The 17,966-nt window shown below is 36.4% G+C and overlaps 2 protein-coding genes across 2 annotated transcripts; both read left to right on the top strand.

The window, feature by feature from the left end:
• The first annotated feature begins 206 nt into the window (after nucleotides 1-206).
• LOC143620578 (uncharacterized) lies at nucleotides 207-2,102 on the top strand. Its single transcript, XM_077092244.1, has 5 exons — nucleotides 207-265; nucleotides 1,198-1,302; nucleotides 1,401-1,523; nucleotides 1,597-1,699; nucleotides 1,784-2,102. The coding sequence occupies exons 2-5, from the start codon at nucleotides 1,208-1,210 to the stop codon at nucleotides 2,018-2,020; spliced, it is 558 nt and encodes a 185-aa protein (XP_076948359.1). The 5' UTR covers nucleotides 207-265; nucleotides 1,198-1,207; the 3' UTR covers nucleotides 2,021-2,102.
• Nucleotides 2,103-2,412: 310 nt separating this feature from the next.
• Nucleotides 2,413-4,231, top strand: LOC143620577 (uncharacterized). The gene has a single exon (XM_077092243.1). The coding sequence runs from the start codon at nucleotides 2,692-2,694 to the stop codon at nucleotides 4,081-4,083; it is 1,392 nt and encodes a 463-aa protein (XP_076948358.1). The 5' UTR covers nucleotides 2,413-2,691; the 3' UTR covers nucleotides 4,084-4,231.
• The last annotated feature ends 13,735 nt before the right edge of the window (nucleotides 4,232-17,966 follow it).

Raw genomic sequence — 17,966 nt, 5'->3', positions numbered from 1 at the left:
GAACGAACACTGTATGTCGACCTGTGTTTAGGTTCGTTCGTTAAGCATATTGATTGAAACTTTTTATTCATGTCCATTCACATATTAAACGGGCGCGTATAAACGACGGTTCACAAGAGGTTCGGTTGGTTTAGGTTGTGCTGGATTTTGAACCGGGCTTCAGCCCAATCGAGTATCCAAGACTAAGACTACAAGACTCCTACGCGGTGCCGCTGTCGTTCGGTGTTGGACACTCTCAGTCAGCGTTACCGGCGACTCAGATCAGGTAACAAGACTCATAATAATAATAATAATAATAATAATAATAGTAATAATAATAATCATTATTTATAGCAATCACTTGATCCGAATAACATTTCCCCTCATATCATTAGGTTTCATCACAATAATATTGTAGTTTTAGGGTTGTTTTATTTTTCATTATGATGTTCTAAGTTTGATGAAGCAGCCCTACCAATGAATTGATTCTTTCTTTTTTTGATGTAATTGGCACACTTGACCAAGTGTTTGATAAAATGTCTGAATGAAATCATGATATGAACTCAAAATGATCTATCTTTTTTCAACAATCTTGTCAACAGTCGGATATCTTTGAAAACAACTTTATCGGATTTTCAGTTTCTTCAAGTACTATTGTTTCTGTGAATCATTTTTGAGTTTTGCGTAATATTATGAATTATCGTTCGAACGACTATCTTACCTTCCATTAATTGTATGGATAAAATCTGGAATCTTTTTCTTTTTGATAAACTTTTGATTGTGTTTGTTTCAGGATGGGCTTATTCTAGTTAGGTGATACATTATAGTCTACTCCCTTTGGCCTTATAGGTGTATTTTATTTTTTATTGTGTTACTGAATTGTAGTGTATAATATATGTATGTGTGGAAATAAGTGATTAGTAAACCATGGATTTATAGAAGTTGTGTTGCAACAACCATATCAATTAGAACACTCACCAAATAATGACATTTACTGATATAGAAGGTCAGAAAGGTATTATTTCTGTCAATTTAGAACTAATGGTGTTGTGCTTGTTGTTAAGCTTCTTGTGGAGAATTAGGTTCTTTTAAAGCTTGATATAATCAAATTTTCGTATAAAATTAGTTTTATGCTTGTTTTAATTTTTGGAATGGGATAGTTTATAGCCTCATGTTATTATAGATACCAGAAACTGACACCTTGAATCTGCGGTGCAGAAGTAAAGCTATGTCGTTTACAAAAGGTGACTTGCTTACAAAAACAAGAAAGCTGGTAAATGGTTTGGCCATGGCCAAGCCTGTTTGGCTTAAAGCTATGGAAAAGTATGTACTCTGTTTTTCGAACCCTGCATATAATTTCGGTTATAACTTCTTTATATCTTTAGTATATATTAGACTTCAATGTGACATGAATTTTATAGGTCCCCACCTGCGGTATTTCCTCGGGCTGAAAAGAAAGTTGAGCGTATATGTCTCCCAGAGGACGTTTATGTTAATAAGTTCTATAAGAAGCATCCTGAATCATTGCATGAAGACCCATTGAAGTATGTCTGTTATCCCTTGAATCTTATTCAATAAACTAATTTGAATGACAAGTACTGACACAAATTTTATTAGAATCTGTGATTTTGACCCGACCCCGTCACGTATATTTGGTTGCCGAGTGCTAGAGTTGAAGGAACAAGGTGTCGCTGAAGAGGAAGCTGTAAATGCGGCAGATGTAAGTATCTACAAACTTTATACTTTTTTTTAATAAAATGATTTTGGAGGTTAAACTTTAAAGATACCACATTTATGTTTATAGATGGAGTATCGGCTACAGAAAAAAGCCAAAAAGAAGGCGTACAAACGTCTGAAAGAAATTGCAAAACTAAGAGGAACAACACCGCCTCAAAACCCGTATCCAAGTGCTATAAAGGAGATACAAGCTGAAGAAAAGAAGTATGTTCATGACCGTTTCTTCAATCCAAGAATCTTGGAAATTGTTGACAACCTCAAGGAACAGCAGGCCGCTGAGATGCAGGATAGAGGCAGGGCGTAATCTCTCATATCCGTATGTTACTCCGTGCTTTTTAAAAAAACAGAGTTATAACTATTTTGTGCATTAAGACTGTTAAGTTTTTGTGGGCCATAAATATGGACTTCTTGAAGACCTAGGTTTCTGGTATCTTTGCATGTTTTGCAGAATCTGTCAAATTGCTTTGTTGACTATACTTTTAGTAAAAAAATTGAAGTGGGTTGTAATTTTTTTTTTATTTAACATGTGGTGTATGTACATTATCACCAAGTTATGTATCATTTACTACATATTGACTATGCTTATACGATGTGACGACCCTTGGGGTTTGGCCGAGTCTGGATGCTCTTAGTATTAAGACCTAAACTGATTAGAGAAACCGATACTAAGTTTGTAAATTTTAAAAATTTTAAACCAAATTGTCATATATATATTCTGGAATAACTTTGGTTTTCAAAGTTTACTTTAGCTTTTATTGCATTTCTTTTTCCATCAATTCTCAGTCACACTTGTTGGGCCACTCTTCTTGTCTACACATATCAAGCCACCGTCCTCATTCCGAAGGATAAAAAGATAATTCAAAGGAAAATATCAAAACAACCCACGTGTCATCATTTTATTGCACGCCAACCCCTTTCTGTAAGTCTGATATTTTCATATTTTCTTTCAAACAAGCAACAAACGCTCATCTCCACATGGAACTAACCGCCACAACTGTTCCGAGTTCAAGAATCTCAATTATCTTACCTTTCAAAAGATCAAATTCCTTCCATGGTTATCCTGCATACTCATCTTTTCTCAATCCTAGAAACCACCATAAAAAAACAATTTTTTTAACCCAGTGTTCTACAAAACCCACAATTTCAGACGACAGAGACAATGTTATCAAAGACCAAGATTCAACCTTTTCACCCGATTCCAATTCCGATATCCAAAACCCACAAAAACCCTCAAATCTTGCAAGCCCACCCTCAAATTCTTCTTCGGTTTTGAGAGGTTTGGTTCTTGATTTGGGTTCAGAGGGTTCTTGGGATACTTTAGAAGTTGGGTCTCCTGTGGTTAAGAGGTTCTTGAGTGATGAAGAAGAGAGGTGGTACATGTGGTATCATGGGAGACCCGAAGGGAATTTGGATCCGGGTTCAATCGGGTTGGCGGTTTCAAGTAATGGGATCCACTGGGAAAGAGGCAAAGGTGTTGTTCAGTCCAATAGTGATGTGGGTTTGGTCTTGAAATCGAGTAATGATTGGTGGGCATTTGATACAAATGGTGTCATGCCAGGTGGAATTGTTATTATGTCTAGTTCCAAGACTAGAGGGAGCAATGCGCTTTACTGGTTGTACTACACGGGTTTTAGTAGCGAAAAGATTGAATCTTTAGAGGATTATAGTGCATTCGGCTTAGAAAATCTTGAAAATGGTGAATTTGGGAAGATGCGTAGGTCATTGCCGGGGTTAGCAATGAGTCATGATGGTAGGCATTGGGCAAGAATTGAAGGAGAGCATCATAGTGGATCTTTGTTTGATTCGGGACCCAAAGGCGAATGGGATTCAACGTTTATAGCATCCCCGCAAGTTGTATTACATACCAGCGGTGACCTTAGGATGTATTACCACTCATTTGATTCAGAAAAGGGTCATTTTGCTATCGGGCTGGCCCGATCACGCGATGGTATGAGGTGGGTGAAGCTTGGGAAGATCATGGGAGGTGGGCAAATTGGTAATTTTGATGAGTATGGGGTGATGAATCCTTGTGTTGTAAGGAACAAGAAAGATGGAGGTTATTTCATGGTTTATGAAGGGGTGGGTGGGGATGGAAGGAGGTCAATCGGGTTGGCCCAATCTTCAAATGGGCTAAAAGATTGGCATCGGGTCGAGGGTGGGCCCGTTTTGGAGCCTGGTTTCAAGAATGGTTGTTGGGATGATGGAGGAGTCGGGTCGCCATGTCTGGTTCATATGGAAGGCGAGAAAGATGAATGGAGACTGTATTATAAAGGAGAAGGACGGGAAGGGCATACGGGTATTGGAATGGCAGTTTCTGAAGGAAATGATGTTAAGAATTTTCGCAGATGGACTGGATTTCATTTGTAATAATTATGTTTCTTTTGTAACATTTCTTTTGGTTTGTAAATCCTTGATACATGATATGATTAGTATAGTATCTGTTATATATACCTGGTTATAAAAGATTAGTTTGTCACTTGGTTGATGTTAAGTTATGAGAGGTGACTATGAATTAACTAATTCATTTGTAGTTTATTTCAAACAAAAAATAACAAAAGTTTATCGAAAGAAGAAACGAGTTGAATGTATTAAAAGCCACCCAAAGTGTAATGTAATTATGTCACAGCCCCTGACCCCTATACCCTGGGAGGAAAGCCGTGAACATTGAGTGGTGGTATCGGTGTTTATTAAATTATTTTGCAGGGGAATATTTCATCAGAACCGTAGTTAGGAAAAATGATCAGAGTTATAAAAACACCATGATTATTATCATGATAAACCGAGAATTTAATCTTTTGTACAAACATAAGTTTTTATAGGGATAAACCCTAATTTACAAAACAAGTTTCTTTATTCTGGTGACAAGCCACTTATTTAAGCTGGAAGCCCGCAGGCATCATTCCTTTGTCTCAAACAAGTCACCTGAAAGGCTGAAACATGTTTAAAATATTTGATCAGCAAGAAATACTGGTGAGTACATTCATTTGTAAATGACACATTTTACAGTTACAACATTAAGATGTTTTTACATCTGCCTGTTTACAAATTACCGAAATGTACTTATCACTCGACCGTATCTATGACTGTGGTCATAGTACTTATTGGCTAACACTTGTCCAATAAGTAATGTGTAATAGCCCAGTAGGCAAGCCTTGTATACAAAACCCCACAATATCAGTAGTAACCATCCCGTAAGTCTACAGAGACTTAATCACTATAATGTATTTAAAATACTTTTAAAAATATATTTGAAATCATTTAGACCATCTGTCATGAGTTTTATAGGTTTTGAAATCATCATGACAGTGTCGGGAAAAATAGCTGTCTCACACAACTGTGAGTGGTACAAAAACTCGAATGTCTCACCTTGCAAGGTTACAATTAAAGAAAACGCCTCTTGGTATTAAGCACATAGGATAAACACAATGTAGTATATCTAGATTAGTATAAAACCAATAATCATAACGATAATCACGAGCGTAGAAACTTTACACGATGGCACAATGTCTTACCTTAATAGGCAGAGCTTTTGGATTCGCGTATGTTTCTTTCGATCGGATAGGATATCGTTACGATACTCGGGTATTATACCGTTATCTTAATATATATATATATATATATATGTATGTATGGAACTTCAGAGATTTCAGAGAGAGAAACTTTTGGTGCGAGATTTGAATGTCCCGTTGCCAATCTATTTCTAGCTGATTTTGGACCCCATCGCGATACGCGATAGCCATAGGCAAAGGGCCTCGCGTATCGCGAAGAATCTTATAGCTTTGCCTAATCAGCCCTAGACCTGCTACGTGGCACGCCACGTGGCAGGCTACGTGTCCCGTTTGAGTAACCTCCACGTCGCGATACGCGATGTGTCACCTTAATAGGTTATCGCGTATCGCTACGCCGCCAAGTTTCTGGATAATGTTACACGTCATTGCACTACGCGATGAGGCTAACCTAAACCCGTCGCGTATCGCGATGGAATGATTATTAAAAATTGTAATTTACCACAAAAATACTAAGGCGGCCCTTAAGCGGCTCGCGGCGATACGAGCGAAGTGCAAAGTGCGCTGATGTGTGCTGCGCGTGCGGCTTGTAAAATATAAAAGGTTGGAATGATTTGCTTTTGCACAAGATCGTGTTTTAAATTTATAAAAGTGATTTCTACAAAGACTAAACACACACAAAATAGGCAAGTGTACCTATCGTATATGTAGAATAGTATTGGTAAGAACCAAGTATCGATCCGTGGACACAAATGTTTCTAATGATAAATCGTTGTTTTACTTTAATTGGGGTTAATTTTTGAACTTTTTATAAAATATAAATATCTATATATAATATATAGGTGACCAAGACGAGAGATTCTAAACGAGTTGTTCAATTACGCGAAGGTTACCATCTAAGATCAAGAATCCACTCCATTTTAGCATTGATAATTAATATTTGGACATGTGATAAACTTGCCATAGCAATATATGATAGATAGCTCCTTAAACCTTAAGTGAGCATCTTTGGCACTAAGGAGATAGCATGCGCATTTTAAAGTCCACTCTTTCCTAATGTCATGCCATCTCAATGATGTCAATTTAAGTTGACAAGTAGTTTCGTAAAGTACAAAGATTAGGATTGACTTCGATTTCTCAAATATCAATTCTAACAACTTCGGGTGGTTGTAGTTCATCACACAACCTCTCCTTGGTTGATTTATGTAGGTTATAATTACACATTCCGTTAACATATGATTTCTTTAACTAATTTGATATCCTAAGCAAAGCCATTTTTAGATTACCAAGGTTTAGAGAAATACATCATAACTTATATCTCATCATTTCTAAGTACAATATAAGGATCCATGTTTCGATAATGTATCAAAGTATTTCTATCTTTCAAGAACATGAACGATTGCTAATAGAATTGACAACCACCAACTTTGAATTAGTAATTTAAGATGGTGAAACATTTCTCATCAAAAGATAATTGTAATATAACAATGTACTTTACTAGACTACATCACATGTCTTAATAATTATCAAGTAAACAAAGCTTCTTCATAGATTTTAGATGGTAAAAGGAGTTTAGCTCATAATGAGCTTGATGATAAACATTAATATGAATGATGATAACAAATACATTATTAAACTTAGAACAATATAACCAATTGTAGATGAATATTCCTTCTTAATTATGGTAATGATGGTTGATGGTGATGACCTCCAAGCCTTCAAACTCTTCACTAGATCTTCAAAGTGAGTGTTAATGTGTGTTCTTATAAGTGAAAACCGGATAGAACTCTTTTCAAGGCACACCCTTCAAATGGCACAAGAGCCAATATTTATAGGCAATATGGAGTGTGAAGCACGGCCCCGTGCTCGATGGGCACGCCCCCGTGTATTTTTATGACATGTGCCAGATTTATTTTGTCTTTTCTGAAAGGTGACCACGGACCCGTAGTTGAGAGGCACGGCCCCGTGATTTTTAGTGACATGTGCTAATTTCTTTTTTGTCTTTTCTGTGTAGACATCCACGGCCCCGTGCTTTTGCTTCCAGATTTTCTCTTTTCTTGTGTTCAGAAGCAGGGGGCGTGTTTCTTGAGGCATGGGGGCGTGTTTCTTTGTTTTCTTGTGTTTTCTTCGTCTTTTTTGCTTGTTTCTTCGTTTGGGGCTTGGTTTTACCTGAAATTATGTTTTATTATGATAAGTAGCCTTTTATGGTATGTTATTTGATAGAAATTGCAGTTTTTAGAGATTATTTGATGCCGAAAAGATGTATATTTCTATGTATATCATGCGCCACATTGCGCCCATCGCACTTTGCCCGAGGCCGTGCCCGTGCAGGTGCTTCGCACCCTCCGTTAGGACCACTGGGTGTGATATGTCTTATAAGAACATTAACATATGAGTTTTCTTTCTTATAAAGAGCTCACTAGTTTTGTAATTTAGCGATGTGGTACAAGGACTTATAATCCTATTTATATCATGGTGGAATCCTCACCTTTTCTTTCCTCCACCAATGTGGGATGGAATTTTCCTTCTTTTGTTCCCTTATTATTTTTTATGGTTTGTTATAGTCTCCCCTCCTTATTTTTGAATCTCGTCCTGGAGATACTTTTAGTAACACCTTGTCTCCAACTTGAAATTCCAATGGTTTGCGTCGATGATCTGCATAATTCTTCTGACGATCTCGTGCAGTTTTTAATCTCTCCTTAACTTGATTTATCTTGTCAGTACATTCTTGAATGATTTCAGGACCTGATAATTGTTTTCCTTCTATTTCTGCCCAACACACTGGAGATCTGCACCTTCGTCCGTAAAGGGCTTCAAATGGGGCAGCATTAATACTTGTATGATAACTGTTATTATAGGAGAATTCTATTAGTGGTAAATGGTCATCCCAATTTCCACCAAAATCTATTACACATGCTCTTAGCATGTCTTCCAATGTTTGTATGGTCCTTTCACCTTGACCATCAGTCTGTGGATGGTATGTTGTGCTCAAGTTTAGTTTTGTTCCCATAGCTACTTGGAAACTTTTCCAAAATGAGAAGTAAAACGGCTATCCCGATCCGATACAATGGATAATGGAACTCCATGTAATGAGACAACTTTGTCTACATACAGCTTAACTAATTGTTCCATTTTGAAAGTTTCATTCATTGGTATAAAATGAGCTGATTTTGTTAATCTATCCACAATTACCCAGATTGTGTCATTACCTCTTCTTGTGGTAGGTAATTTGGTAACAAAATCCATTGTTAGAAATTCCCATTTTCATTCTGGCATATCTAATTGTTGAAGTAATCATGGTGTCTTTTGATGTTCTGCTTTAACTTGTGAACAAGTTAAGCATTTTGAAACACAACTAGTTATGTCCTTTTTCATTCCTATCCACCAATAGATTTTCTTTAGATCTTGATACATTTTATTTCTTCCAGGATGCATTATATATTTGGAGTTATGGGATTCTTAAAGAATCTTTTCTCGTAATCCTCCTATGATTGGTATCCAGATCCTGTTTCCCATTCGAAGAATTTCATCATTTCCTTTGACAAGTAGATCAATGGTACCATTTCTTTTCTCATCTGCAACATTATTTTCTTCTATTGCTTGTTTCTGAGCATTCATTACTTCAACAATTAAATTGATTTGAAGTTCTAACCTTAAGGCTCGCACTCTTTTAGGTTTCTCATGCTCTTTTCTGCTTAATGCATCGGCTACTATATTAGTCTTGCCTTCGCGATATTGGATTTCACAATCATAGTCGCTAAGAATTTCCATCCAGCGTCTTTGCCTCATGTTAAGTGATGTGTGCTTGCGCGTGCGTCTTATAAAATATGATAGATTGGATATTTAGCTTTTGCACAATATCGTGTTGGGTATAAGAATTGGAAGTCGGGATATCCCAATCTTCCAGCTCTCAAGCAGTTCAGAAGATTCATCCCTCATTCAATCCCTGCTTTCATCTACCCCTATGTTTCTGCTTTCTTCGTTTATGCCTATGCCTCCAGGGATGGATCCAATTTCCTGTCCTTTTTTGGAATCGTTGATACATATGTTATGTTACGATGGCTATGAAGCTTACCTTCTTTTTATTAAAAGGGAAAGGGCTTTTTCAGCTGGTGCGCAGTAGCGCACTTCCGTTTTCCCTTGACTAGTAGGGGTCCCGTGGTTCCTATGCCGCCGCCCCTGGAATCAATAAGAAAACAAGTGCTAAGTTTCAGATCAGTGAATAAACCGAAACGAAAGAAGAGACCTTTCTCGCTCGGCGCCTAAAGCGCACTATGCTCCGCTTCAACAAATGAGAGTTTTCGGTGGAACCGGTGAACCACGCCAGCCGCGTGGGACAGAGGGCTCGTAGTACCTGCTACCGCAGCTATGCGGTGGAAGGGAAGGAGCCTAAACTGACATTTTTTCTTTTTTTTTAAATTTATAAAAGTGATTTCTACAAAGACTAAACACACACAAAATAGGCAAGTGTACCTATCGTATATGTAGAATAGTATTGGTAAGAACCAAGTATCGATCCGTGGACACAAATATTTCTAATAGTGAATCGTTGTTTTACTTTAATCGGAGGTTTTAATCATTTTGGGGTTAATTTTCTTCAAACTTCTTATAAAATATAAATACTTATATATAATATATAGGTGACCAAGAAAAGAGATTCTAAACGAGTTGTTCAATTATGCGAAGGTTACCATCTAATATCTAGAATCCACTCCATTGTTCCTTGATGATTAATAGTTAAACATCTGATAGACTTATCCTAATAATATATGATAGAATTACGATCCTCATTTTTGAGTGAACACATTCTATGACATAATGAATAATAGCATGCATATTTTCAAGTCCATCCTATGCTTAATAGCATGCTACCCCGAGAATGTCAATTTAAGTAGACAAGCAGTTGGTAAAGTAGAATGATTAGAATTGACTTCGATTTCTCAAATACCAATCCTAACAACTTCGAGTGGTTGTAGTTAACATACACAACCTCCCCTTGGTTGATTTATGTAGGTTATAATTACACATTCCATTAACATATGATTTCTTTAACTAGCATGATATCCTAAGCAAAGCCATTTTTGGATTACCAAGACTTAGAGATATCATAACTTATATCTCATCATTTCTAAGTATAATATAAGGATCCATGTTTCGATAATGTATCAAAGTATTTCTATCTTTCAAGAACATGAATCGATCATGAACGATTGCCAATATAATTGACAGTCACCAACTTTGAATTAGTATTTTAAGATGGTGAAACATTTCTCATCAAAAGATAATTGTAAGATAACCATGTACTTTACCAAACTAAATCACATGTTTTATATAATCATCAAGTAAAACAAAGCTTCTTCATAGATTTTAGATGGTAAATGGAGTTTAGCTCATAATGAGCCTAATGATAAACATTAAGATGAATGATGATAACAAATACATGATTAAACTTGGAACGATCTAACCAAATGTATATGAATCTTCCTTCTTAATGATGGTGATGATGGTTGATGATGATGGTTGATGGTGGTGATCTCCAAGCCTTCAAACTCTTCACTAAACCTTCTATGTGAGCGTTAGTGTGTGTTTTTATAAGTGAAAACCGGATAGAACTCTTCTCAAGGCACACTCTTCAAATGGCACAAGAGCCACTATTTATAGGCAATCTGGAGTGTGAAGCACGGCCGCGTGTTTGATGAGCACGCCACCGTGCATTTTTAAGACATGTGCCAGATTTGTTTTGTCTTTTCTGTGATGTGGCCACGGCCCCGTTCTTTATGAGCACGGCCCTGTGCTTTTTAGTGACATGTGCTAATTCTTTTTGTAGTTTCTGCAAGGTAAGCACGGCCCCGTGCTTCCTGAGGCACGCCCCCGTGCTTTTTACTAATATGTGCTAATTCTTTTTGTCGTTTCTGAAAGGTAAGCACGATCCTGTGCTTCCAAAAGCACGGCCCCGTGTTTCCTGAAAGCACAACCCCGTGTTTCCAAAAGCACAGCCCTATGTTTCCTGAAGTACAGCCCCATGTTTCCTGAAGCACAGCCCCATGTTTTGTTGTTTTCTTTGGTTTTTCTTTGGCTTTTCTTACGTTTCTTCGTTTGAGGCTTGGATTTACCTGAAAATACATTTAAACATGATAAGTAGTTGTTTTAACTATATTATACGATAGAAGTTGCAGTTTTTAGAGATTATTTGATGCTAAAAAGATGTATATTTTTATATACATCATTAAGCTCCTTTTGCCCAAAGATATATTTTAAACTTTTATGATCTGTAAATACAGTAAACTTACTACAATATAGATAGTGTCTCCAGATCTTTAGGGCAAAATTTATTGCTCCCAATTCTAAATCATGTGTTGTGTAATTCTCTTCATGCTTCTTTAATTGTCTAGATGCATAAGCAATAACTTTTTCACATTGCATTAGTATGCATCCCAATCCTGATTTAGAAGCATCACAACAAACTGTGAAATCTTCAGTTCCTTCTGGTAATGCAAGTATTGGGGAATTTGTTAACTTTTGTTTCAAAGTTACAAAAGCTTGTTCTTGCTTTGGTCCCCATTCAAACTTGACATTCTTACATGTTAACTTAGTTAACGGAATTGCTATTCGGGAAAAATTTTGAAAAAGCGTCTATAATATCCTGCTAATCCCAAGAAACTTCGAATTTCTGTAGGAGTTTTAGGAATTTCCCAATTAATAATAGCTTCTATTTTGGCAGGGTCCACATGAATACCTTCATGGTTAATCAAGTGTCCTAGAAACTGTACTTCTTGTAACCAAAATTCACACTTTGAGAATTTAGTGTAAAGCTTCTCTTTTCTCAATAGTGTCAAAAGTTTATGAATATGTTTGACATGATCTTCACTGGTTTTGGAATAAATGAGTATATCGTCTATAAAAATGATTACAAATTTATCCAAATATGGTTTACATATTCGGTTCATCATGTCCATGAATGCAGCTGGTGCATTAGTTAAACCAAATGGCATAACTGTAAACTCATAATGACCATATCTTGTTCTAAAAGTTGTTTTAGGAATATCTTCTTCTTGCACTTTTAATTGGTGGTATCCTGAGCGCAAATCAATTTTAGAGAAATATCGAGCTCCTTGGAGTTGATCGAATAAATCAACAATTCTTGGTAAGGGATACCGATTCTTAATTGTGACTTTATTCAATTCTCTATAATCGATACACATGCGCATTGACCCATCTTTCTTTTTAACAAACAATACCGGTGCTCCCCAGGGTGATGAGCTAAGTCGTATGAAACCTTTTCCTAGAAATTCATCCAATTGCTTCTTTAACTCTAACATCTCTGTTGGTGCTAATCTATATGGTGCTTTAGAGACTGGCGCTATTCCTGGTATTATATGGATTCTAAATTCAACTACACGATCAGGCGGTTGTCCAGGTAAATCTTCTGGAAAGACGTCAGAATATTCCGATACTACCGGAATTTCTTTTATCTCTTTTCCTTTGGCGCTAATGATTACATAAATCATATATACTACGCCTTGTTTTCTTAGATAGCTTGCCGCTTTCATTATTGATATGAAATTTCTAGGCTTGAGCATTTTATCTCCTTGAGTGGTAATGGTTTTTCCCGTTGGTGTGCGGATTTCAATAGAATTTGTATTACATAGGATTCGAGCATGATTAGCTGCTAACCAGTCCTTTTCTAATATGACATCGAATCCAGCCAGATTCATTGGGAGTAAGTTTGCTTTAAACTTGTGGCCTAGTACATTTATGTTTTCTTCTTGAAGTACTTCATAAATATGAATGGAATTTGCATCTGCCATTTCTACCGTACAAACTTGATGAGTTTATAAAACTTTGATTTGCTCCGGAATCAAACAATACTTTAGCGTAAATGTTATTGATAAGGAACGTACCCGCAATGACGTCTGGAATCATTGTCGCTTCTTAAGCAGTAAGCTGAAAAGCTCGTGCATTCTTCTTTGGTCCATCTGCATTCTTCGCTTTGTTGTCGGGCACCTTTATCAGTTTTGGAAATTCTGGACGGATGTGGCCAGGTTCTCCACAGTTGTAGCAAACACGACTCTCTTTTCTTCTACATTCTTCATCCGTATGTCCACCCATTTTGCAATAATTGCAATACTTAGTTTTCTTAAAAGAGCATCTCCCTGAATGCCTTTTTCTGCAAATTTTACAGAAAGGAGAAAGCATAAGATTGCCCTGTTCCTTTCTTTCATAATTCTTGGGTAATCTTCTGGACTAGATCTTTCTTTTTATTTTCTTCTTGAGTTCGGACTAATCCGTCTGTCATGATATTAGCTAGCTCAACTGTTTCTTCAATAGTCTGAGGTCTAGCTAACTTTACCAGATCGCGGATTTCACTTACTAATCCCCAAATATAACGAGAAATTAGTATTGATTCTGGCGAAGCCAAAGCTGGTACCATTCTTGCATATTCGAAGAATTTTGTCGTATACTCATGGCACTTCACACCTTCTATCTTGTGATTTAAGAACATAGTAGCAATCTTTTCTCTTTCATGAGGAGGACAAAATTTCCTTTCTACTATTTCTTTAAATTCTTCCCAGGTCATAGTATAGACTATGTGACTTCCCTTTGACTGGAGGACTGTATTCCACCATTCCATTGCTTCATTAATGAAGAGTTTAGAAGCATATATTATTTTATCTTCTTCAGCACATTTACTGATTCTTATTATAGCTTTTGTCTTCTCTAACCAGCGTAGTACTGAAATAGGTCCTTCATTTCCAGAGAATTTGATTGGTTTACAAGCCAAGAAATCCTTGTAAGTACAACCAAGAACTTTTGACTTTTTGGGTAATGGGTTGCTATTTCCTCCATTCACGCTATGACTAGCCTCATTGTTAGACTTACGCTTATTACTCTTGGTCTTATGCCTAATTACATAAACGGGTTGCCTAATAGCATCAGCAATTAAAAGAATTGCTTCAGTGATTTTCAGAGCTATCATATTTTCAATAGCATTCATATTCAGACGATTTTCTTGATTATGAATTTCATGATTATGCTTGTTTCCGTGATTGTGCTCATTTACGTGACTATGCTCATTTTCGTGATTGTGCTCATTTTCACGATTGTGCTACATCTGAATTACATATAAGAAAGAAATTATTAATGTCATAGTCAAATAATAAGGTAAACAAGATTTTGATAACACATAAGCATAAAATAACACATAGGTACAGAATATGTCAAAATCGTCGATCTTTGTGACATTTACTCTTTTTTTTATATATGCATCACTATATTTTACATCTACACACTTATATATATATATATATATATATATATATATATATGCGTCACTACACACTTTTCTTACATACATACACACGTTTTTTTAAATAAATTACGATAATGAACATATAAATATTATATATATTGTTTATATGTATGGTTCTCGGTCGTAGTATTTTCCAGGTTAAGTCCCCCCCCCCCATATTTCTTATTCTATTCCCAGTATCTATTAGTTCTTCCCCGTAATGACGGAGCTCAGCCGTCATTGTCGGTGTCATGGTGGGGTAGTTTGCGGTTCAGCCTGGAATGGTGCATAAGGTTTTGTCATCATTGTTTGATATTGCCAATCATTTGTCCACCATTCTTCCAACTGGGCTTGGTTGATAATATCATCACAGAGTAGTGTATTATTTAGGTTTTGAGATGGCATATTTTGGTTGCTGGAACTTGTTGCACCTATATCGTTGAATATCGGTTAAAAGATTTCACATTCATCTAGGCATCTGCCTAGTTGCTCCTGCATTGGAATTGTTGAAGGGGGTGGTGGTAAAGTTGGTGGTGGTTCAGTTGGTTGTGGTTGAGTTGGTTGTTCAGGTTGTGGTTGTGTGGCTGAGGTTCTTCCTTTCTTATTTTTTCTCAACCCTCTTTGCCAGTCTTTGAGCCTTCTTCTTCTTTTGGGCTTTGGTTTTTCAACTGGTTGTTGTGCTTGAAAGACCATGGGTTCAGGGTGTTGTTCACTGGTTTGTCCTTCTTATATATTCGTAGTGTTAACGGATATGTTTTCAAATGCTTCTATGAGCTCGCTCATACTGTTAAGCAAAAACAATAAAACAACGAACTCTAAAAGAAAACAGTATTTATTTTCACGTGTGGTTAGAATCTTATATGTATGGTTAACACATAGGTTAATGCATGTATTTCTTAACTCTTAATTTTAAGATTAGGTATTATTAAAATACCCATATTGTTGAAACCAGTGGCTATGATACCACTTCAGCTGTCACAGCCCCCGACCCCTATACCTTGGGAGGGAAGCCGTGAACATTGAGTGGTGGTATCGGTGTTTATTAAATTATTTTGCAGGGGAATATTTCATCAGAACCGTAGTTAGGAAAAATGACCTGAGTTATAAAAACACCATGATTATTATTATAATAAACCGAGAATTTAATCTTTTGTACAAACATAAGTTTTTATAGGGATAAACCCTAATTTACAAAAACACGTTTCTTTATTCTTGTGACAAGCCACTTATTTAAGATGGAAGCCCGCATGCATCATTCCTTTGTCTCTAACAAGTCACCTGAAACATGTTTAAAATATTTGATCAGCAAGTAATACTGGTGAGTACATTCATTTGTAAATGACACATTTTACAATTACAACATTAAGATATTTTTACCGAAAGGTACTTGTCACTCGACCGTATCTATGACTGTGGTCATATTACTTATTGACTAACACTTGTCCAATAAGTAACGTGTAATAGCCCAGTAGGCAAGCCTTGTATACAAAACCCCACAATATCAGTAGTAACCATCTCGTAAGTCTACAGAGACTTAATCACTATAATGTATTTAAAATACTTTTAAAAATATATTTGGAATCATTTAGACCATCTGTCATGAGTTTTATAGGTTTTGAAATCATCATGACAGTGTCGGGAAAAATAGCTGTCTCACACAACTGTGAGTGGTACAAAAACTCGAATATCTCACCTTGCAAGTTTACAATTAAAGAAAACGCCTCTTGGTATTAAGCACATAGGATAAACACAATGTAGTATATCTAGATTAGTATAAAAACAATAATCAAAACGATAATCACGAGCGTAGAAACTTTACACGATGGCACAATGTCTTACCTTAATAGGCAGAGCTTTTGGATTCGCGTATGTTTCTTATGATCGGATAGGATATCCTTACGATACTCGGGTATTATACCGTTATCTTAATATATATATATATATATATATATGTATGTATGTATGTATGGAAGTTCAGAGATTTCAGAGAGAGAAATTTTTGGTGCGAGATTTGAATGTCCCGTTGCCAATCTATTTATAGTTGCGCGATGGCCATACGCAAAGGGCGTCGCGTATTGCGAAGAATCTTATAGCTTTGGCTAATCAGCCCTAGACCTGCTATGGCTACGTGTCCCGTCTGAGTAACCTCCACGTCGCGATACGCAAAGTGCGCCATCAAAGCGCCACATTGCGCCCATCGCACTTCGCCCGAGCCCGTGCCCGTTCGGGTGCTTCGCACCCTCCGCTAGGACCATTGGGTGTGATATGTCTTATAAGAACATTAACATATGAGTTTTCTTTCTTATAAAGAACTCACTAGTTTTGTAATTTAGCGATGTATGACAAGGACTTATAATCCTATTTATATCATGGTGGAATCCTCACCTTTTCTTTCTTCCACCAATGTGAGATGGAATTTTCCTTTTTTTGTTCCTTTATTATTTTTTTATGGTTTGTTATAAATACAATGTCATAAGTCATTATATCGAGCGTTAAAACATGCAAATCGAGTGAAAAAAATAGGTAGAATGAGTTAATAACTTGATACTGACCCCATAAAGAAAAGGTAGAATGAGTTAATAACTTGATACTGACCCCATAAAGAGAAGGAAGATATCTATAATTAAAGATATCTATAATTAAGCCATACATGGTCACACGCTCACACTTTATAAACACTTTTTATTAGAACTACAATAAAATACAACTAAAAAGGAAATATACTAATATATTTTTACATCTCTAATCACTACTAACAAATGTCCACAAGATCTAAAAAGTAAAGAAAATCCAAAACTGGCAAGCATTTGACCACACGTCAATTGTAAGTTATGGAGTCATCAAATATAATATCAAGTGACTGAACATAGACCAAAACCACACATCATTCATCAACTGTACGAGTTAAAAGTCTTTAAGCATAATTAATATCAAGAGACTCAATATAAACAAAGACCAAGCATCAAAATATCATGTGGAGATGGTAAGAATTATGCACAAAACTTAGATGACCAATGCATGCATGAATCATGGATCAACCGTGAAGTTGTAAACTAGAACAAGGCATGTCAAAAGCCATAAACAAACCAAGTTTGCTGGACCACGATTTTTTTTTTCTAGTGGGGTCCATTTTTTCGATGTGAATTTTTCATAGCCCAACGCTAGAATTTTTGGGGCGGTCTCCGTTCAGATCTGGTCGGGACTAGTATATTGTTTAAAGAAGATGATGACTCAAACTTTATTTCTAACCTTATTAGAGATTTCTTTCAATTTTTTTGTTACTTATATATGATATTTTTATTAGGGATGACAACGGGCCGGGTTCGGGCCAGGTATTGATAATCCCAAGCCCATACCCTTTTGTCAATCATGTCCCATACATGGCCTATTACCCGTCGGGTATTCGTCAGGTAATTACCCGTTGGGTATCGGACATACCCACGGACGCCAGGTAA

Source organism: Bidens hawaiensis, unplaced genomic scaffold (genome assembly GCF_021521415.1).
Source record: "Bidens hawaiensis isolate Kalapana, Puna unplaced genomic scaffold, B.hawaiensis_p1.1 tig00002617_1, whole genome shotgun sequence".
Classification (NCBI taxonomy): Eukaryota; Viridiplantae; Streptophyta; class Magnoliopsida; order Asterales; family Asteraceae; genus Bidens; species Bidens hawaiensis.
Note: the sequence above shows the minus strand (reverse complement) of the source record. Positions and strands in the feature narration are given on the sequence as shown.

Bases quoted from the DNA above. Each gene is read 5' to 3' on its own strand.
- LOC143620577 (XM_077092243.1), top strand. From the start codon at position 2,692: ATGGAACTAACCGCCACAACTGTTCCGAGTTCAAGAATCTCAATTATC.
- LOC143620578 (XM_077092244.1), top strand. From the start codon at position 1,208: ATGTCGTTTACAAAAGGTGACTTGCTTACAAAAACAAGAAAGCTGGTA. The intron at 1,524-1,596 runs GTATGTCTGTTA...AAATTTTATTAG, and splicing joins TTGCATGAAGACCCATTGAA to AATCTGTGATTTTGACCCGA. The intron at 1,700-1,783 runs GTAAGTATCTAC...TTATGTTTATAG, and splicing joins AAGCTGTAAATGCGGCAGAT to ATGGAGTATCGGCTACAGAA.